At 44.0% G+C, this 23378-nt stretch overlaps 1 protein-coding gene across 1 annotated transcript in view; it reads right to left on the bottom strand.

Moving 5' to 3' along the window:
- FRMD7 (FERM domain containing 7) overlaps positions 1-15887 on the bottom strand; it is a 47635-nt gene extending 31748 nt beyond the window's left edge. Inside the window, exon 1 of the mRNA XM_004778721.3 lies at positions 15618-15887. Coding sequence (XP_004778778.1) covers positions 15618-15674 — 57 coding nt within the window. The 5' untranslated portion in view covers positions 15675-15887. The remainder of the gene's footprint in view (positions 1-15617) is intronic.
- Between the last annotated feature and the right edge of the window lie 7491 nt (positions 15888-23378).

The raw sequence follows: 23378 nt of genomic DNA, 5'->3' as shown, positions 1-23378 counted from the left end.
TCAGGTCTGTCCAGGATAGTATAAGCACATTGCCACTCGGCATCTTTATGTAGACGACTGTGAGCTAGTCCCTTCTGGCCAACCTGATGGCTAATTTCCATCTCTCCTTTTCCTCTTCATGTACCGAACTCCGAATGGCATTTCAGAACCCAGAACCACAAAGGCACTCTAGTAAGAGTATCTGATTTGTACTGAGTAGAATAGTCTGGAGATACTTCTGGACTTGGGTACCATTTGGTACAGATCCAGGGCTAGAATGTTTTCAGTGACGCTGGTTTAGTTTCAATGATGGAAAACCCTCCTTCACCTCAGTCTAGCTCTTTGTTTATAAACAGCAACAGGCATACATCTCATTTACAGAGAGTGTGGGTCCCTCCAGAGGTAAATCTTTTTGTTTCCCTGTCATGCACAGGCTATATCCAAAAAAATCTCAGAACCCCTTAGGGATTAAACCCTGAGATGATTAAACCCTGAGATGGCCCCTTTTAAAAGGCTATTTCACTTTTCATTAAAACTGAAAATATCCTGGGGTGACTGGGTGGCTCAGTCAGTTAAGCTTCTGCTTTCCACTCGGGTCATGATCTCTGGGTCTATCTCTCTGTCAAATAAATAAAACCTTTTTTAAAAATTCAAATAACCTGAAGTTGCAAAAAATAAAAAATAAAGTAAAACAGCTAAGCCCATGTCTCACACATTTACCCATGGAGTCAGACGCAACCAGTTTTCTAAGAAAGAAATTGAACATGATTTCAGAGTATGCACTAGGTAAACTCCCCAGGAACCTAGGAAATGGAGCTCCTTCAGGGCAAGGCAGAAGAAATGATTGGCTATGCTGTAACCCTTCTGTGGGGGGTTGAACTCCTGGTAAAAAGAAAGAACCACTGAGAGGCTGATTTCCAGGTAGCAGCCATTCATTCTAAAACGGAGCCCTCTCTGCAGGCATCCGGTGGAGAGCAAGGTGCAGTTAGACACATCAAAGAGCAGAAAATAAGTAGGAAGTCAACCAAGGCCTCTTCCAAGGAGCACAGAGGCTCAGCCATAAACCCCGGAGGGAAGCACAGTTTAACTGGGTACTTACGATTTCCTGGTGGGGCTAAACGGAGAGAACGCCCCTTGTATTTGCTTGTGCATGTGTGACCTTCACACCGAGCTACAACTGGGTTTTGTTTCATTTCTGAGAACACAAGGCAGTTCAGAGTACTGCGTGTATGATAGATGGGCGCTCAACGTTGTTTAAGATTAAGTGCTCAGCAAGATTTCCAGCCCACGTGGCGGCCCCGGCAGGGAGCGGTCTGGGAGAATCAAGGAGAATCAAAGTGAGTGGCCGCCTGACTGCCGCCCTCTTTACCGGCCGTATTGATACTGACCAAACCAAGTTCGGGAGAGAACTCTGGAGACAGAGAGCTAGTCTAGTACCTGATAGATACTTTCTGGCAGACACCTTTTTGAAGCTACCAGAAAATGGTTGGTGTTATTGCCTGAGGCCTTACGGAGGCCTGGCAATGATCTAGACAGGTTGCAACTGATTCACACTCTTTGCTGGATGGTGGCTCATTGCTCAGAGTTAGCCTTCGTACTAAAGGAATAAAAAGAAAAAAAAAAAAACCAAGAGTACCACTCTAATAGCAACCTTGCCCCCACTCCTGGGACACTGTTATTACCATGCCTATGTTGGAAAGGCTGTTGAAAAGTGACAGGGTAATAATAGCGTTTTCAAGACAGTGCTCCCAAGTCTTGTCGAAATTGCTAGCTACTCCGGGTAATTAAAACAATGATAATTGTTTGTTTCCATGTAATGCTTTAGCACTAAACCCGTGTGGTGTGCGTGATGCACAACCAGATTCCAAATGCTAGCAGGAGTTTTCTTTAAATCTGAATTCGATAAAACATTCTGTATGTATGCAGCAATACGGGACACGCAGGGCACAAGAGAGACCATCAGATGTCATGTAGTCTGGCCCCTTCATTTTCTAAGTGAGGAGATTTGGATCTAGAGCAAGGAAGAGACTCGCCCAAGGGCTTTCAGCAGGTTAAAAGCAAAACTGGGGTTGGGGGCACCTGGGTGACCCAGTTGGTTAAGTGTCTGCCTTTGGCTTAGGTCATGATCTCCAGGTCCTGGGATCGAATCCCACATCCAGCTCCCTGCTCAGCAGGGAGTCTGCTCTTCCCTCTCCCTCTATCCCTCCCCCCTGACCATGTGCTCTCTCTTTCTCTCTAAAGTAAATAAATAAAATCTTAAAAAAAAAAATAAAAGCAGAGCCCATTGCATTACACCAGGCTGTCCATGGAGGACAAGAAAGAGATAAACACCCAAAACGCCTTCCTTTGATCCACTCTTCCCTTTCATGGTCACTCTTTTCTCCTAACCTCATCTTTTCTCACCTTTTGACTGTACTGTTGACTCCTGTTTCTGTGCTGCTTACAACTCCAACGTCTCTCCATTTCTGTCTCTTCCTTCCTTGAATTAGTTTTATTGCCTTTAGAAAGAGTGCTCAGTATGTCACCCAGCGGGGCTCTGAACTGGTTGGAAGCCACTCTGTTCTGACAGGTTGTGAATTTCACAGAAACTCTATAAAGAAGCCATTAAAGAATAATGCCTTTTAAAACATCTACTTAATAAGAGGCCATGAAACACAACGTATTAAGGTTACTGTGGAGAAGCTGTGCTGTCTGAACAGAGAATCTTTTAAAAATATATCCAGAAAAGTCTGCCAAACTAAATGGAGTGGGGGAGGCACATGTGAAGTTTGGGGATCCCTAAGAACATAGTAGATCAGTGTATAAAATATATACCAAAATGTTAAAAATCTAGGTGGTGGAGTTTTATTGGGATTTTACTTTTTTCTTTTTATTGCCAGAATTTTCCAATCTTTCCATAACGAATGTATGTCTTATCACGTATTAAAGCTGGATGTGAAAGTGGAAAAATAATAATGAATTTCTAAGGGCTTTTAACTGATTAGCAAGACGTGAGGTCATATGAACTATCACTCAGGCTAATTTCCCTGCCACCGAGCGTCTCGTTCCCACACCCCGTCAACACCCCCACGTTAGCCAGGTGTGCTGGCGTTTTCGACACCTGCGGACTACACCAAGAGACCAGCTCTGCCCTGCAGCAAGAAGCAAGTAAGGGGCTCCTGACTCAGACCCAACTTGGCATCTTGCCAAGCTCCACCCTCAAGGTTTTGTTCCTCTTTCCCTTCTTAGACGTCTGTCTGAGTTCCTGACCCTCACTCGCCTAGTCTCTGACTTGGGCTGCTGCCGTTTGCTGCTGGCTCCCCGCCGTGGCAGCTGGCTCGGTTCCACCAGGCTCCGCCCTCCTCTTGCTTGATCTTCACCTTGCATCATGCACACAGGTGAGATTTGCTGAGCCCGTGGCTTAGCGGTATCACCGAACTCCTGGGCCTGCAGGCTGCATTCTGCCCCTTTCCTTCTAGTCCACCCTGTGTATAGCCATCCAAGTCCTGAGTGCTGACTCACCCATGCATGGGGGTCTTGCGGCAACCTGGGCTCTGCCAACCCAAAGCCTGGTGGTTACATATTCTTCTCAGTCGGACTTAGTCGGGGGCTGATACCAGGTTTGCAGACCTCTGCCATCCTCCCTCCTCCGGGCTATTTCAATATGGCAGATCTGTTGTCATTGGGATGTGCAGCCTAACTCAAAGCGGTTGTCTGGGATTCTCTTACTGCACGCAGGGACAAGCACGGCCAAGCCCAGAACAATTTGCATTCATATATATTTTTAACTACTGGACCTCTAAAGTTCTAGCATTCAAGAAAGAAAGACAAAGCATGGTTTCACTTGCAAAATGTAGAACTGGGGGAAGCTGGGAAGGAAGTAGCGGCAGGAATTGTCACGAGCCATCCTCAGTGGGAAACGGGGGTCCCAAGAGATATTAACCTTTGGGTCTTAAAATTAGTTGCACAATCCCAAATCCCACACTCCCATATCTTGCTCCTTATTTCTTAGGTGCGATTATCTGTGCAGAAGGATCTGGTGAAGTTGACTCATTGATGTTTATAAATCAAAACCAAAAATACTCCTCCTTTCTGAATGTTGAACTTGACATCTGCTCGTCCCGGCTGAGGAGGCTCTACCCCACATTCCTACAAATGTGGAATCGAACAGGCATGTTGGTGGCATCTCCAAACAGACTTGGAGAGCTTATGCAGGCTATCAGGAGAGGACACGACCTCTCCTTTGTTGAACTTTGGGGAAGCCCAATCATAGCATTTCTCATCTCTGGCAGTCAGTGACGGTTTCCCGTGACCACATGGTTTTACCTGGGTGCAGGTTTAGTCCAGGGAAATTTTGTTACTGTAGTATATGAAAGGTTTGTTCCACATCCCCCCTGACTTAAGACTTGATTTCCTAGAAGGTTTTCTTACCTGACATTTTATCAGTGAGCTCATCGGAGCAGGGATTAGCTGCCTGGCAGCTGAGAACAAGAAGACAATTCATTCTTTCATTGCTTCAGCGGATAGTTTTTGAGCATCTACTATGTTTCCAGGCTGGTGCTGACCATATACTACAGACAGTCTCTGACTTCACCAGATTAAGACAACTAATGGTGCCCTTTTGGAAGGATACCCCCCACAACACTGAGCCCCAAAGAACGACCTGTCCTGATTGCCTCATGTAATTCTCAGACACCCTAAACCTTGTCTCTCTAACCCTGTCCATTTGTGAGAACTGTTTCCATTGTCCATCTGTCCCACGAAAGCCCCTGATAACTATGTCAGGTCCTGCTTACCCCCAGTCAGTTTCCCCTGAAGCTGCTGAGCTGGTTTTCGGCATCACCTCGCCGAGCACACACACAAGCCCTAACCACTGAGGAGGCATCAATACCAAGATAACACCAGCACAGTGACTCCTGAAAGACAAGCTGTAAAGACTGGATATGGTAGTCAACTGAATGAGTTCTTAACCCAGAAGTCCCGTGCAAATTCTGTTTCAACCACTCACTATACTTCTCTGCCCAGATTGCTCATCTGTCAAATGGGGATATTAATAGCATCTACTTCACCGAGGATTTCAATGAGCTAATATGTGTAAAATACTGATACTAGTGCCTAGTACATAATAAATGTTCTTGTAATGTGTATTAGCTTTTATGATTACTTTTTAGATTGGAAAGGAGTTGAGTAGTAACTGTGGACTACTGGCAATGGGGTTGATACTTTGAGGCAGGTGTGGGTGTGAGCAGATTGGAACATGTGACCCAGCCATTTTGAAAGAAAATCCCTAATTTGATTGCTTATGAGGGAAATGGACCTCATACAGCACCATTATTATAGAAATGAAGTTTCTTTCATTGTTTTCTTTTTAAGTGGGATCCCCGCTGGGCCCAACGTGAATTCACCATCCTGAGATCAAAAAAGACCTGAGCTGGGATCAAGAGTCAGACACTTAACTGAGCCCCCAGGCACCCTCTTTTCATTGTTTTTTTTTTTTTTTAAGATTTTATTCATTTGACAGACAGAGATCACAAGTAGGCAGAGAGGAAGGCAGAGAGAGAGGAGGAAGCAGGCCCTGCATGGAGCAGCGAACCTGATGCGGGGCTCGATCCCAGGACACTGGGATCATGACCTGAGCTGAAGGCAGAGGCTTTAACCCACTGAGCCACCCAGGCGCCCCCCTTTTCATTGTTTTTGAGGGTTCTTCTCCACCCCCATTCAGAATCAAAATATGCTCATTTAAAAAGCAGGGTAAAAAAGAAGCAGAAAAGCTAGAGGAAGAAATAAAGTATTTATAATCTCATCCATCAAAAGACAGACAGTATTAGGACCTTAGGGTAAAGCTTTCCAGATAACTCCCAATTCACGTGATATAATAACACTTTCTGGTCACTAGATTTTTAAAAAGTTAGCATTATATTATAAATATCATCATTAGTAGGGGCACCTGGCTGCCTCGCTTGGTAGAGCATGCAACTCTTGATCTTTGTGTTGTGAATTCGAGCCCCACATTGGGTGTAGAGATTATTTAAAAATAAAATCTTATATAAAAAAACTGAATACCATCCTTAGTTACTGTATAGGAAACCACCTACATGATGGACACATACATCGTTTCCTCCTGTTAGCTATTGCAAACACTACGATGATGTACCTCCATCTTGGAACACAACCTTAATCATTCCTTAGGAGACGTTTATCCAGCAGTAGAGTTCCTCGGCTTATTTAGGTTGCCTTGTTGGCTGTTTGTCTTATTTTTGTCTGAGACTTTCTTTTTTTTAATTAATTATTTTTATTAATATATAATATATTAGTAGCCCCAGGGGTACAGGTCTGTGAATCGTCAGGCTTACACACTTCACAGCACTGACCATAGCACATACCCTCCCCAATGTCCATCACCCCACCCCCCTCTCCCCCACTCCCCCCTCCTCACCCCGCAACCCTCAGTTTGTTTTGTGAGATTAAGAGTCTCTTGTGGTTTGTCTCCCTCCCGATCCCACCTTGTCTGGGACTTTCAGTGAAATATTAGAGAGTTTAACTTCTGTATCAGATTTTAATTAAATACCGAAATACAAATATAAATCGTGAAAAAGATCATGGCGGCGTCGCCCTTGCTGGGTAAAGCAGCGAAAGCAGTTTGCGAACCCAGACTTGCTGCTGGGAAGTCTGGAGGCAGCAGGCTGTAGGGAAAGGAGGGGGGGGGCTCTACAGTCAACACAAGTACTTACTTGCAGTTGTATGAACTTGGGCTCGTTTTTAACCTTGTTGAACCTTAGTTTCTTCATTTGAAACATCCCTTTGTATGACTTGGCTCATGCTTTTCTCTCCTAACTCATCTCTGCCTCTCATGGCTCTCCGAGAACCCTCTGCCCTCCGCGGCAGGATCCGGTCAGACTGAGCTCCTCCCCAGGCCTTTCCCTGTGTTTCTCCCTTTGTCTGGACCAACCTTCAACTCTAGTCCAACTCCCTCTCCGCCGCGCAGTAATTAGTACTAATCATGATGGCTTAAGACAGAGATCATCTCCGTCAAGGAAACCTTTCTGACCGACCCCTCAACACGCACACTTTGGTCTGGGTTAGTTGCCCCTCTTCTTTTGTGTCATTCAAACACCATCCTTGCTGCTGTCATTTGCACATGTCACACTGTAGTGTGGGTACCTGTTTGCATTTCTGGCTCTTCCATGAGTCTTTGAGGTCAGGCACTATTTCTTACTTTTCTCTGCATCCTCAGTAGCCAACACGGTGCACGGACGCAGGGAAGGCTCCTAAGAACTTGTCAACTGACTGATGAATGAACAAAGTCGTGTAATCATACCTATTTACCACACTTATTAACTCACAATTGAATGGCATAATGTAAGTGGAAATTCCTGGAACACAGGTCAGGAAATGGTATCTCAGAGCACCAAAGGCAATTGACAGTAACTTTGTGATGGATCTCTTGCAATCACTTAAAACGTTCTGGTGTAAAATTCTGGAGAAACTTTGTCTTTGTTCAAGTCTGTTGAAAGGTGAATTTCATAATCATAGAACGAATCTCAGAGGACAAAGGACCTTTTGTTTAAGACAGCTAAGCCCGGCGATTAGTGGTGAGGTGCCGCGCGCCTAACTGCTTCCAGGGCCTGGGGTCAGCTCACCCAGACAGACCACCCCTCTCTGGCCCCACACCTTGGACCCCGAAGAGAAGGAGGAAGTGGTTAAAGGAGAAGACAGGGAATAGAGCAAAGAGGGCTGGAGTAAGATCCTGTGGGGGTAAATAATTGCAGCTTTTGCAGAGCAGCTGTGTTTAGAACAGACAAGTTCTACATCAGAGAGTTCCACAGCCCCCGGAGAAGTGCCCCCCTGAACGCCTGTCACCTTCCATTCTTCCTGAGCTTTGCAGATCTTCCCCGTGCTGCCTCGCCTAGACACTTGATTGGCCAATCCCCCAGGACCTCCCCAGGTGCAAATGATCAGCTAAGGGTGGATCTCTCCCACGGTAGAACTGGTCTAACCGAATGTTCTTCCAGATCTGACAGTCTGGGAAAAAGTGTTTCGTCTCCCGAAGGCCAGCACTGCTCTCAGCAGCTGGGATGACAGGACCCGGGTCCTTTTAAGGAATTGCTGGCTCAGTCAGGCCACCTCACAGGTGGTTCTGCTCCTCAGGCCGTCCCCTTTTGATCCCCAGATGGCACTGGCAATTCGAAGAATTGCTATGGGTGCAATTGACAACAGCCTTGGCTTAAAGCGCCAGTGAGGGCTGAGCTCTTATTCGCATAATAGGTTCGGATTCGTGACAGGCCGATAATGCAACTGCGCGGTCAAGGGCATTTGAAAGAAAGAGAGAAAATCCTACAGAATTCAGGGGAATCTTGCCCTTTAGCGTTGCATTCAGAGAAGCCCCCAGAGGGCTTTAGCTGCGGGGGGGGGGCGGGGGAGCCTAGGCTAGTCCTCCCTGAGATGGGGCGGGGGTGGTGCACACGGTGGGCCGGGCCTTGCACCCGGATGAGAGGTGGAGTGGCAAAGCCCCAACTCACTGAAACTCTTTGCAGAGATTCCCACGAGTGCAGACTTGAACGAGCACCCAACCACCACCCACCAGCTCCAGAAAGAGTTCCCAGTTCCCGCCCCCAGTGCCTCCAGCGCTCTGGAGTTCAGGTTCCCTCCTCCTCTCAGATGCAGGGATGCGGGGAGAGGGGCCTGGCAGCAAGCAGCGGGGGGTGGGAGGCTTGAGTTCAGGCCTCTTCTCTGAGATGGAGCATCTAGAGGGAAGGCTGGCAGCCAGGTGACAGCAGAAGGCCCGGGGCCCCTAAAGGAGTGGGCGGGGCAGCACCCAAACCCCTCTTGGCCTGCTGCTCAGCCTGGCCCGGGGCCAGACAAAGCACAAGCACTTTCTTTCTTTTTCAGTTCAATTTATTCTCTGAATCAACAAACCTTAGGCTATGAGGGGCAAAGCAAACTCAGTAGTTTAAACAAAGGCATTCATCAGGCAGCTGGGGCCCCCTGTAATGACAAATAAATCCCTGGCAAAGAAACGGCCTCCATTGGCTAGGCTGGGATGCTATGAACATTGCAGGATAGTTTTTCTGACGTGGTTTGGATGCTCCTCGGAGTTCTTTGCACAGGCATGGCGTGGTATGAGTTGAGACAGGCAGTCTGTCATCTGGCACCGATGGAACGCCTGCCTGGGCCAGGCTGCTCGGAACTAGAGGGTACATCACGAGGTTCTGGAAAACCAGGAAGCTTCACGACTCCTACAGTGACCCCACTTGAGCTATAAACCACACCTACAGCGACCCCCCCACACACCCCGACTTGAGCCCTAAACCAAACCTAGAGTGATTCCGCTTGAGCCGTAAACCTACCACCTAAAGAATGACAAGCCAAGGTTTTCAAGCTACGCAGACTGGGGCTTGAACCCTGGCTCACCCATGAACTTAAACAGCACAGTGACCTTGCCTAAGTTGACCTCTCTGTACCTCACTTTACATGCTTGTAAATTGGGGATTTTTATTATTTTTATAATAATAGTCCAGGCCTTATCCTCATTCCAAACCTTCCTCCTGCTTGGACATAAATATCAGTACATGTGTTCACCCTCTAAATTTGGAGCCAGTTTCCATAAGGCATTGGTGTGGCAAACACTTTTATAGCACTTACTGGTGTTGTTCTAAGTGTTTCATGTGTATTAATTCATCCAACCTTTGTAGCAATCCTATGGAGTGGCTAACTAATGTTATCCTCATTTTACAGATGAGAAAACCCACTACAACAGAGAGTTATATAATTACCCTAGACAGTGCTCCTTCGCTGATTTGTGTAAAAATTACACACGATAGTCCAAGCAAAACATACGTACAATGTAGGCTGTGAATATATCAGATCTGTGGTTATTAGCCAGGGGTACTGTTATCATGATTAACTATGAGTAGTGACCACAGACTAATTTAAAATGTAGGTAAACACAAAGGGTTTGGCAATTTCCATCTGCTTCCTTAAAGGAAGCCTAACATTATTTTAGGTAACTCTAGACAGTTCTTAGGGACCCTCCCAGGATTAATGGTTCCAGGGGGAAGAGCAAATCCCCTCCCCCACAGTGGCTGCTGACTAAGCAAAGGGCAAACTGCTAGAAAGGCGGGATAAATTAACCCCAGGAAGTCCCAGAGGAAGGCAGACCTGGGGAAAGAGCTATTTGCCTGGAGGTAGGCTGTAAAATCAGGGCTGATCCCTGTCGATTTGCCAAGTGTAGAAGTCCAAAGGTCTGTAAGCAAGGGCAGGGTGGGGGTGCAGAATTAACATGCTTTGACTCTGTACTTTGGGTCAGGAATCTGGTCATTTCATTTGTCTTCACAGCGACTTCATGAGGTAGGTGCTATGATTATCCCAGAGAGCTAAGGGGACTCACCCTGAGATCATGACGTTCCTCTGCTTAAGGCTGCCAGGGCTGGGACCAGAACTCTTTCTTTCCATAACGCCATCGATAAATCCAAACAGAACTCATTATTGCCCACCCTAAACATGCTCCTTTCATTCTGTTCTTCATCTTGGTGAATGGGGGCCCCCATGCAACCGGTGGCCTGAGGCAGGAATTTGAAGGTCATCTCCTGTATCCGGACCAGCATCATTTGCTTCTAGAAATTCTACCTCATTAGCATCTCTGTATCCGTCCTTCCTGTCTCCACCATTCCCTATCAGGCTGGAATACTGTGATAGTGGGCAGTATGGGTTAGCACAGAGGCTGACTAACATTGGCACCACTGAACTTGAAACTATCATCCAGACTCTCCCTGGCACCTCCAGCATGTAGAGAGTGAGCATGATCAGGGGAAGGGCAGAGGGAGAGGGAGAAGCAGGCTCCCCGCCGATCAGGCAGCCCAACAGGAGTCTTGAGCCCAGGATCCTCAGGTCATGACCTGAGCTGAAGGCCGCTGCTTAACTGACTGAGCAACCCGGGCGCCCCAGTCCAAGTTTTCAGAGTTGACAGAACTCAGTTTCAGATAGGCCAAGTGACTTGCCCAAGGCCACACAGCTTATAAGGGGCAGAGTCTAATTTACCCTGTTTTATGAGATTCCAAATGCACATTATATAATTTCTATGACTTCTCACAACAGCTCAGGGAGTTAAGGGGTTAAGTGACTGGACCAAGATTACACACTAAAACCATGCAGTTCTTGTAGCCCTAAATCCAGGTACATTCTACTTACACTGGCGCAATTCCATCTCATTGGGAGTTTGCAAAGCTTTGCCTTCGGAAGGGGTGGCATGTCTATTGACATATAACATCTAACTGTTGACAGAGGTACAAAAGATCCCTCATCATTATAAATTGAAAAACCACCTCCTGGACAAACAACCAAAGGTAAATACCACTACCAAAAAAAAAGAAAAATTCCTGGACAGTTCTTTGCTTTCTTATTTAGCTTGAACAGTGCTTAGTCCTGGCACGGCTTCCCCTCTGCCTCTTCCAGAGAATGAGGCCCGGTGGACTTTTGAGGGGTTCCCAAGGGATTGAGGTAAGCTGACTCGTTACCTTCTCTCCCTGGGTAAGCCACGAGGTACCCACTGCAGTGGTCAATGCTGTCACTTAGCAATCGGGTAAAATGTAAGATCTGAGAGGTTTCAGACCTCTTCTTTGGACTTTGGGTTCTAGAAACCATTGAAACAAAGTGTGCTTTTGGAAATTCACCAACAACAGCTTTTCTTCCCCTCCACCATGCTTCTACCAAGGTAGAACTGTGTCAGGTTCAGGGAGTGGGGTGCAGGAAGGTGGGGGAGATATCAGACAGAAATCTGTCAGATATGGTGATGGGATTATTTACCTTGAAACTCACGGTCTAACCCAGAGATAAACAAACATTAGGCTTAAAGGAAGGTCAGCCTCCAAGGACACAACTGCACCTGGCACCTGTGGGTGTTGGGATGATTCAACCTCGAGCTGGACACCTGACCTCCTCTACTTTTTTCTGAAAGCTCAGAAGGCCTCAGCTTTGGTCTCATCCTCCATTTTTCTCTCACGAAGAGTCCTGGTCCTCATGTTGAAGAGGCAAAACTGAATTTACACTAAAATCTGAAATTATTTTTAAAAAGTAATGACCTTGTTTCATTTCTCCTCCTGACTGTCTACTCCCATCATCATTCTGTAGATCGAGTCCTTCTCTGTCATTGAAGGATCAGTGCGACACTAGGGATGGTGTCGATATTTGAAAATGATCAATTTTATCAAATAAATATGACACCTTGAAAAGTAAGATGAGGTTTCTTTTCACTAAACACATTTTTCCTCATTGGATTACAGTTTAGTAGGCACATGCCAGCAATTCTGAATTGTATCTGTATCTATCCTGCATCGCCCCAAATACTCTTGGAAATGCATAAAGGAAAAGTTTGACTAATATTTTCAGAGAGTTCATCTATAAAATCAACACATAGAACCTCAGAGTATAGATATGCAAAGAAACTTCGAAGAGCCAGGCTGTCTCAGGGTCTAGAACAGAGACTAAATGAATGAATGGGTGACTGGAAGGTCTCAGTGACAGGGCCTTGGAGGAAATGGCTGCCCTATCAGCTCATCAGGTATTAGCATCATGGGTCCGATTCCTTTAAATCGGACTCTTCTGATACTCGGCATCAGATGTAACTGAGGGGGGATCCTAGCGTCCCCGGTCCCACTGTAAATGGTGCCACTGGCATCCCAATTGTAAATATCAAGATAATGTTGTGGGGGGGTGGGTAGGAGTAAAAAACAGAGGGTTCTAGATGTCAGTTAGTCTCATCCGGGAGACATTATTCTACCTGAGCATGCATCCTTGTTGTATTTCTACCATGCTACTTTCTATAAAATCAACACCAGTGCCCAAGACACCATTCTTTTCCCCCGTGCAGCCAATTCTTTTCTTAAATTCCATCTTAAAGAACAATTCTCCCCGGGACTGATCCATGCCTCTTGAGACTTCAACTTTGTTACCAAAAGCCCTTCTGCGTGGCTTTCTGTCACTGTTAATGGTTCTTTTTACTATGGGTCCAAGCATTTCTTCACCTGTTTTAGATATTAGTACTAATGGGGACACCTGGGGCACTCAGACTTTAAGCTTCGGGCTCTTGATTTCAGTTCAGGTCATGATTGGGGGGGCGGTCTGTGCTCAGTAAGTAGTCTGTGCCTCTCTCCTTTCTCTCTCTCTCTGCCCCTCCTCCCACTCACACTTCCACTCTCTCTTTCAAATTAATACATAAAATCTTTAAAAAAAATTTTATTAGTACTAATGAAAGAGGATGTTTAGGTTGCTTTTCCCCCCCTTTTCCCACTTGAAGTCTCCCAACGTATGGTGCAGGGGTGCATTTTAAGGAATTATTAATAGGATTGAGGGACTTTTAAAAAAGATTTTATTTTTAAGTAATCTCTTCATCTCATGTGGGGCTCGAACTCATAACCCCGAGATCAGGAGTTGCATGTTCCACTGACAGCCAACCAGGTGCCCCTGAGGGACCTTTTTAAGCTTCTGAGTCAATGAAAAAAATTCACACCAGGGTCTTCCTGGCCTCTAGAAACCACTCTCTCTCATAACTCCTCAAATATGTGTAAGGAAGGAAGGATCTACTCATTGGTTTACAATTGTCATAAAAGGCTCACTATAGGTATGAGCTTTGAGGGCAATAGAAAATAAATACTGTGCATGAGCAGTAATACAGGACTAGAAGGCTACTGACAGATGAGCCTTCCAGATAGAACACTGTGTATGAACTAGTGGAGAAGACTTCTGCATTGGAAGTCCCCACTCTGCATTTATCTGCCGCGTAATCTAGCACAAGTCACTTCAGCTCCCGAGGCTTTACCTGTTAATTTGCAAAATGGGCAAAGATGAACTTTCCCCCTACCCTCCCTCACAGGGTGGAATGGAGGGTCCAGGGAACTAATGGAGGCGAGATTGCTTTATCTATTTTAAAGTGTTCGCCACTCGTGACTCGATGCTGTTGCCGTCATCCCCACCATCATCGTCAGCATCATTACCGCCCCCTTCTCATCAGTCTCCCGTCGTTAAGGAGAAAAGACGGTGTTGGACGAACGGATGCTAAGTTAAGGTTCCACGCCCCTCGGGACGAAGCTGCCCGTGGGACTGCCGTCAGTGCTCTTGCCACTCTGGGAGACACCACGATTGCTACTTACAGAGGAGCCTTCCCAGGGCAGAAGGGATCAGATGCTCTGACACCCGAATTGCTGGGTATCAAATCTCTCCCATTATCTTCCCAAGGAACACAATGTGCCGCAGCTGGAAAGAGACAGACCGACTCGAAGCAAAGTCAGGCTGGCTTCCAGTTGCTGTTACTGGTTCCAGTTCCCCAGAAGGTGAATTTTATAAAGCTCTGGTGCTCTGTCCCCCGCCCTCCCCCCCCTCTCATTTAACTGGATCTGAATTTAAGCTACATATTCAGAAAGCTCTTCTGTCATTTTTGGTCAAAGATTTCTCTTTGAGTCGCTTGAAATCTCTATTAAAAACTTAGCCTAAAGCAATGTCTTTTGAATTCCCAGCTCACTCATTCAGGTCCGGGAGCACGACGAGCCTACACCACCAGCCTGCAAATGGATAAACTACTCAAAAGATATTTTCCACCCTTTAAATAGAGTTCCAAGAAAGACTAGGAAATGCCTCATCCCTATAATGGAAGCTATGTGCTACAAAAACAAATCATTCAGGTCCGTGGACCTAGAAATGCCTTTTGCAAATAGAAGTGAAAGGAAGAGACGGCCATGAAGTCATCACCCACGAAGCACATGATTCAAATAAAAATGAAATACTCATTTGAAAAATGGGTTACCCACACACCCAACAGCCGTTGTTAGTTTGTGTATAAAAGAAAACAAGCGGCGTTTTGTACGAATTTCAAAGAACATGAACTGCTTGTTCCTTGTTAGTAGCTAATATAAATATGAGAGCAAAATAGCATCTTTTGTTCCAATAAAATCACAGAACATTTCAAAATGCTCCTACATGAATCCTTACATCAAAATGTACGAATCTTAAGATTCTGGAAGACAAGCCCCAAATGATGTGCTTAATACATTTGTTCTTCCTTGAAGAGATGAGGTATAATTGTACGCAATCATCTCGTAGCTAGGAATTATATTAAGAACCCTGAACTATAAGTACTAAATCAAACTAAATAGTCTCTTATCCTATTTTTCTCTTCATACTTGTCATTACTTCCTGAAGTTCTCATTACGACTGCATAATTCTACGCCCCCCCCCTCCGCCAAACCCCCAGGTTTCCTTCAGAAAAGGAGGGTAGCCTTCGGCTTCTCCTTTCCCTCACAACCATACTTTTCTCCCCACAAATGTTCCTGGGGTGAGACTCACAAGTTATTTCAGTGAGCACTAATACCGTTCAGGGTAAGACGAATAAGTTATTGCTGCTTTGTCTTTTTACAAATATTTAGCATCTCTTCCAAACTCGCTGTTGTTGTCCCTTGAGGAAAGAGAACCTGTTCTAGAAGAAAGGTTAATGGGAAAACACAAGCTACACTGTGATATTAAGCACAGATTTCTTTTTCCAAAGCTAAAAACCACAGTCCTCCTTCATTTGGTCCTAAAGAAGACATAACATCGCCGGCTAATGGGCTGTCCACAAATGACCACTATTGAATGAATAATAAAGGAATAATAGCAATGTGATTTCCACTTACATCAACCACAAAAATCTTCTGGGAATCATCCAAAAACTGTACTTTTAAATGTAGCATTCTCGGCGAGGCCGTTGGGCTGCAAGCAGGCTTGGAGTGCTGTGGGAGCTGTGACAGGAAGAGGGGCTTTCTCCAGCTGGATGCCGTGCGCTTGGGGGCCCCCACCCCCACCCAGCCCCCCCCATCCCAGCAGGGCGTTTGTGCTGCGCCGCACTGGTGATCGATAGCATCTGGGCAATCTCGTCTATTTGGTCAACATCAAATCCAACTGGACTCTCTCTAGCCCTCTGAAACTAGTTCCTTTCTTCAAAGGAAAAGAAAAAGAGAGAAAGCATTCGCAACCCCTGGGGATTTTCTTTATTTCACAAGAGCACGGTCTGAAATCCTGAGGTGAAGCTTGAATAAACTGAGAACAGCTCTTCTCCAAAGTCAAGGGATTAGGTACTCACCTTAGTCTCATAGGGCACTAGAAAGCTCATGGCCAAACTAGGAAGCTTTATGTAGAATGATTTTATTTATTTATTTATTATTTTTTTTTTATGTAGAATGATTTTAATTGTTTTGAATTTACATGATCTAGAAACAAAAACCATGTGAAAGGGAATATACCGAAAAGCTTCGTTTTCCCCCTCTGCCCACCGTGTTCTGGGGGCTTCCCATGCACCCCTATCAGTAACCAATTTTATTACGGGTTTTTTTGCTGTTAGTTATTTAGCTTTCTGTGTTTCTTTAAGCAAATGCTGTACAAGCACATCCGAACATATTTCTTCTATGTAGGTAGCATGCTATTACACTGCTTCGTGTCTTCCTTTTCTTCGTATATCGCTTTAGCCGTGCACGGAGAGAGCTTCCTCGTTTCTATTGACAGCTCTGTGATTTTACACCACGGAGGTAAAACACAGTTTATTCAAATGGTTCCTCATCGGTGGCCGTGGGTTGTTTTCAAACTTTGGCTATTATAAACAAGGGTGAAACGAATATCCTCATCCGTATGTCATCTTACATGTGCGCAGCTACAGCGTTCGGATAACTCACCGGAAGTAAGATGGCTGGCCAAGAGTTACATGTTGGTAATTTTGATAGCGATTTCAAAGTTTTCCTCCATAAACTTGTTATGGGTTGAATTGCATCCCCCTAAATTCATGTGCTGAAGTCATAACCCCCAGTTTCTCGGAGTGTGGCTGTATTTGGAGATAGGGTCTATAAAGAAATAATGGAACTGAAATAAGGCCATTAGGTTGGGCCCTAATCCAATCTGACTGGTGTCCTTCTAAGTAGAGAAGATGAAGACACAGACACGTACAAGGGGAAGACCATGTAAGACATGGGGGAGAGAAGATGGCCACCTACAAGCCAAGGAGACTGGCCTCAGAAGGAACCAACCCAGCTGGCCCCTCAATCTCAGACTTCAAGCCTCCAGGAATGGTGAGAAAGTAAATTCCTGTTGTTGTAAGCCACCCACCTCATCTCTGATGGGAGACCTACCAAACTAGCACACGGTTTGTAGCAGGGCACAGTCCCACCAACAGTGTATGACAGGGCTTCTTTTCTCCAGGCTCACCGACAGAGTGTGGTGTCAAACTTTGGGGTTTCTGCAAGTTGTTAAGTGAGAAAAAGAAAAAGAATCCCAATCCAGTTCTTTTTTGTTTTGTTTTGTTTTGTTTTTTTCTAAATAGTATACATGCCCAGGGTAGAGCCCAACGTGAGGCTTGAACTCATGACCCATGATCGATTCCTAAGCTGAGATCATGAGTTGGACACTCAACTGACTGAGCTACCCAGGAGCCCCTCTCAGTGCCGTTTGAAGTCTGAATTTTAATTTTTCTTTTTATGAGAGAAGCTAAGCATCTTTTCAGGTGCTTAAGGGCTGTTTAGATTTCTTTTTGTGTGAACTCTCTGTTCACACAGTTCCATAGACTCTCTTTAAAATATTGGCTATTGTCCTTTTCTCTTCAATCTCTAGGAACTATTTTAACACTAGCCCTTTGCCCATGATGTGAGTTACCAATATTGTCCCCTATTCGTCCTTTGTCTTTCAACTTTGCTTGTGGTGTAGGTGTGTTGTTTGCCATGGCAAGTTTTTGATTTTTCAAAATTAATTAATTAATTAATAATTTAATTAATTGATTGATTAATTATTATTTTTAATGAACATATAATGTATTTTTATCCCCAGGGGTACAGGTCTGTGAATCACCAGGTTTACACACTTCACAGCACTCACCATAGCACATATCCTCCCCAGTGTCCATAACCCAACCCCCCTCTTCCGACCCCCCTCCCCCCAGCAATCCTGTTTGTTTTGTGAGATTAAGAGTCGGATCACTATGTTTGTATCTTTAGGGTAAATACCCAGTAGTGCAATTGCTGGGTCATAGGGTAGTTCTATTTTCAACTTTTTGAGGAACCTCCATGCTGTTTTCCAGAGTGGCTGTACCAGCTTACATTCCCACCAACAGTGTAGGAGGGTTCCCCTTTCTCTGCATCTTCGCCAGCATCTGTCCTTTCCTGACTTGTTAATTTTAGCCATTCTGACTGGTGTGAGGTGATATCTTACTGTGGTTTTGATTTGTATTTCCCTAATGCCGAGTGATGTGGAGCACTTTTTCATGTGTCTGTTGGCCATCTGGATGTCTTCTTTGCAGAAATGTCTGTTCATGTCTTCTGCCCATTTCTTGATTGGATTATTTGTTCTTTGGCTGTTGAGTTTGCTAAGTTCTTTATAGATTTTGGACACTGGCCCTTTATCTGATATGTCATTTGCAAATATCTTCTCCCATTCTGTCATTGTCTTTTGGTTTTGTTAACTGTTTCTTTTGCTGTGCAAAAGCTTTTGATCTTGATGAAATCCCAATAGTTCATTTTTGCCCTTGCTTCCCTTGCCTTTGGCGATGTTCCTAGGAAGATGTTGCTGCGGCTGAGGTCGAAGAGGTTGCTGCCTGTGTTCTCCTCAAGGATTTTGATGGATTCCTTTCTCACATTGAGGTCCTTCATCTATTTTGAGTCTATTTTTGTGTGTGGTGTAAGGAAATGGTCCAATTTCATTTTTCTGCATGTGGCTGTCCAATTTTCCCAACACCATTTATTGAAGAGGCTGTCTTTTTTCCATTGGACATTCTTTCCTGCTTTGTTGAAGATTAGTTGACAATAGAGTTGAGGGTCTATTTCTGGGCACTCTATTCTGTTCCATTGATCTATGTGTCTGTTTTTGTGTCAGTACCATGCTGTCTTGATGATGACAGCTTTGTAATCGAACTTGAAGTCTGGAATTGTGATGCCACCAACTCTGTCTTTCCTTTTCAATATCCCTTTGGCTATTCGAGGTCTTTTCCATATAAATTTTAGGATTATTTGTTCCATTTCTTTGAAAAAAATGGGTGGGATTTTGATAGGAATTGCATTAAATGTGTAGATTTCTTTAGGTGGCATAGACATTTTCACAATATTTGTTCTTCCAATCCATGAGCATGGAACATTTTTCCATTTCTTTGTGTCTTCCTCAATTTCTTTCATAAGTACTTTATAGTTTTCTGAGTATAGATTCTTAGCCTCTTTGGTTAGGTTTATCCCTATGTATCTTATAGTTTTGGGTGCAATTGTAAATGGGATTGACTCCTTAATTTCTCTTTCTTCTGTCTTCTTGTTGGTGTAGAGAAATGCAACTGATTTCTGTGCATTGATTTTATATCATGACACTTTACTAAATTCCTGTACAAGTTCTAGCAATTTTGGAGGGGAATCTTTTGGGTTTTCCACATATAGTATCATATCATCTGCGAAGAGTGATAGTTTGACTTCTTCTTTGCTGATTTGGATGCCTTTAATTTCTTTTTGTTGTCTGATTGCTGAGGCTAGGACTTCTAGTACTATGTTGAATAGCAGTGGTGATAATGGACATCCCTGCCGTGTTCCTGACCTTAGCAGAAAAGCTTTCAGTTTTTCTCCATTGAGAATGATATTTGCGGTGGGTTTTTCATAAATGGCTTTGATGATATTGAGGTATGTGCCCTCTATCCCTACACTTTGAAGAGTTTTGATCAGGAAGGGATGCTGTACTGTGTCAAATGCTTTTTCAACATCTATTGAGAGTATCATATGGTTCTTGTTCTTTCTTTTATTAATGTGTTGTATCACATTGATTGATTTGCGGATGTCGAACCAACCTTGCAGCCCTGGAATAAATCCCACTTGGTCATGGTGAATAATCCTTTTAATGTACTGTTGAATCCTATTGGCTAGTATTTTGATGAGAATTTTCGCATCTGTGTTCATCAAAGATATTGGTCTGTAATTCTCTTTTTTGATGGAATCCTTGCCTGGTTTTGGGATCAAGATGATGCTGGCCTCATAAAATGAGTTTGGAAGTTTTCCTTCCATTTCTATTTTTTGGAACAGTTTCAGGAGAATAGGAATTAGTACTTCTTGAAATGTTTGGTAGAATTCCCCTGGGGAGCCGTCTGGTCCTGGGCTTTTGTTTGTTTGGAGATTTTTGATGACTGTTTCAATCTCCTTACTGGTTATGGGTCTGTTCAGGTTTTCTATTTCTTCCTGGTTCAGTTGTGGTAGTTTATATGTCTCTAGGAATGCATCCATTTCTTCCAGATGGTCAAATTTTTTGGTGTAGAGTTGCTCGTAGTATGTTCTTATAATTGTATTTCTTTGGTGTTAGTTGTGATCTCTCCTCTTTCATTCATGATTTTATTTATTTGGGTCCTTTCTCTTTTCTTTTTGATAAGTCTGGCCAGGAGTTTATCAATCTTATTAATTCTTTCAAGGAATCAGCTCCTAGTTTCGTTGATTTGTTCTATTGGGTTTTTGTTGTTGTTGTTTCTATTTCATTGATTTCTTCTCTGATCTTTATTATTTCTCTTCTCCTGCTGGGTTTAGGCTTTCTTTCTTGTTCTTTCTCCAGCTCCTTTAGGTGTAGGGTTAGATTGTGTATTTGAGACCTTTCTTGTTTCTTGAGAAAAGATTGTACCACTATATATTTTCCTCTCAGGACTGCCTTTGCTGTGTCCCACAGATTTTGAACTATTGTGTTTTCATTATCATTTGTTTCCATGAATTTTTTCAATTCTTCTTTAATTTCCTGGTTGACCCATTCACTCTTTAGAAGGATGCTGTTTAGTCTCCATGTATTTGTGTTCTTTCCAAATTTCCTCTTGTGATTGAGTTCTAGGTTCAGAGCATTGTGGTCTGAAAATATGGAGGGAATGATCCCAATCTTTTCATACTGGTTGAGACCTGATTTAGGATCCAGGATGTGATCTATTCTGGAGAAATTTCCATGTGCACTAGAGAAGAATGTGTATTCTGTTGCTTTGAGATGAAATGTTCTGAATATATCTGTGATGTCCATCTGGTCCAGTGTGTCATTTAAGGCCTTTATTTCCTTGTTGATCTTTTGCTTGGATGATCTGTCCATTTCAGTGGGGGGGAGTGTTAAAGTCCCCTACTATTATTGTATTATTGTTGATGTGTTTCTTTGATTTTGTTATTAATTGGTTTATATAGTTGGCTGCTCCCACATTAGGGGCATAGATATTTAAAACTGTTAGATCTTCTTGTTGGATAGACCTCTTGAGTATGATATAGTGTCCTTCCTCATCTTCTTTGGCTTAAAATCTCGTTGAGCTGATATAAGGATTGTAACCCCCCCCCTTTCTTCTGATGTCCATTTACATGGTAAATTGCTTTCCACCCCCTCACTTTAAATCTGGAGGTGTCTTCAGGTCTAAAATGAGTTTCTTGTAGGCAACATATTGATGGGTTTTGTTTTTTTATCCATTCTGATACCCTATGTCTTTTGATTGGTGCATTTAGCCCATTAACATTCAGGGTAACTATTGAGAGATGAATTTGGTGCCATTGTACTGTCTGTAAGGTGACCATTACTGTATATTGTCTCTGTTCCTTTCTGATCTACTACTTTTAGGGTTTCTCTTTGCTTAGAGGACCCCTTTCAATATTTCCTGTCGAGCTGGCTTGGTGTTTGCAAATTCTTTCAGTTTGTATTTGTCCTGGAAGCTTTTTATCTCTCCTTCTATTTTCAATGATAGCCTAGCTGGATGTAGTATTCTTGGCTGCATGTTTTTCTCATTTAGTGCTCTGAATATATCATGCCAGTTCTTTCTGGCCTGCCAGGTCTCTGTGGATAAGTCTGCTGCCAATCTAATATTTTTACCATTGTATGTTACAGACTTCTTTTCCTGGGCTGCTTTCAGGATTTTCTCCTCATCATTAAGTCTTGTAAATTTTACTATTAAGTGACAGGATGTAGACCTATTCTTGTTGATTTTGAGGGGGGTTCTCTGCACCTCCTGGATTTTGATACTTGTTCCCTTTGCCATATTAGGGAAATTCTCTCCAATAATTCTCTCCAATATACTTTCTGTTCCCCTCTCTCTTTCTTCTTCTTCTGGAATCCCAATTATTCTAATGTTGTTTCGTCTTATGCTGTCACTTATCTCTCGAATTCTTCCCTTGTGGTCCAGTAGCTGTTTGTCCCTCTTTTGCTCAGCTTCTTTATTCTCTGTCATTTGGTCTTCTATATTGATAATTTTTTCTTCTGCCTCATTTATCCTAGCAGTAAGAGCCTCCATTTTTTATTGCACTTCATTAATAGCTTTTTAAATTTCAACTTGGTTAGATTTTAGTTTTTTTATTTCTCCAGAAAGGGCTTTTATTTCTCCAGAGAGGGTTTCTTGTTGATCTTCTGGGGGAGGGGCCTGTTGTACTGATTCTCAAGTGTCTTTGCCCGAGGCAGAATTGCACCACCCTTACCAGGGGCCGGGCTAAGTAATCCGCTCGGGTTCGCTTTCGGGAGCTTTTGTCCCAGGAATGCTTTCCGGAGTTCCAGAGGACGGGAATGAAAATGGCAGCCTCCCAGTCTCTGGCCCAGAGGAGCTGAGAGCTGGGGGCCCCACTCCTCAGTGTACCCTCAGAGAATAGCGCCCAATCACTCCTGTCTCCCTGCCCTCTGGCCATGCTCAGAGCTCACCCAGCCTGCGACCTGTTCAAGGTAACCCCGAGCTGAGAGCTCACTCCTCGGCTCTGTCTCTGTAGCCGGCTTCCCCACTCTAATAGCTGCAAGCTCTGCAACACTCAGACACCCCTGATCCTTCCGTGACCCCGCGGGACCTGGGGCCACGCTGACCCCAGTTTAGCCTCTAGAGCAATGTCCCTCAGTGGAGCAGACTTTTAAAAGTACTGATTTTGTGCTCTGTTGCTCTGCTGCTTGCCGGGGGCTGGCCCCTCCCCCCACGATCTATCTTCCCGTTGCTTTGGATTCACTTCTCTGCAGGTCCTACCTTTCAGAAAGTGGTCAATTTTCTGTTTCTAAAATTGCTGTTCTTCTTGTCTTCAATCCCCTGTTGGATTTGTAGGTGTTTGCAATGATTTGATAAGCTGTCTAGCTGATCTCCTGCTACCTGATGTAGTTTCAGCCTGCTACTTCTCCGCCATCTTGACTCCTCCCCCAAGTTTTTGATTTTTGTGTTGTGAAATTTGTCTTTCATTTTCTAAATGGCCTCTAGATTTTCAATCATAGTTAGAAAGGTCTTCTTCACTCCAAGGTTTTCTTTTAGTACTTTTATGGTTTTGTTTTATCTTGATATATGATGTGACTTATGGATCAACTTTCACCTTTTTTCTAAATGGATACCTAATTGTCCTGATGTCATTGATTGGAAAGTTTGTTTTCAACCCTTTTATTTGAAAATCTACCTTTATCATACATTTTTTAGAGATTTATTTACTTATTTG

This window comes from Mustela putorius, unplaced genomic scaffold (genome assembly GCF_011764305.1).
Source record: "Mustela putorius furo isolate JIRA1106 unplaced genomic scaffold, ASM1176430v1.1 tig00003899_pilon_pilon_pilon, whole genome shotgun sequence".
NCBI classification, from domain to species: domain Eukaryota; kingdom Metazoa; phylum Chordata; class Mammalia; order Carnivora; family Mustelidae; genus Mustela; species Mustela putorius.
Note: the sequence above shows the minus strand (reverse complement) of the source record. Positions and strands in the feature narration are given on the sequence as shown.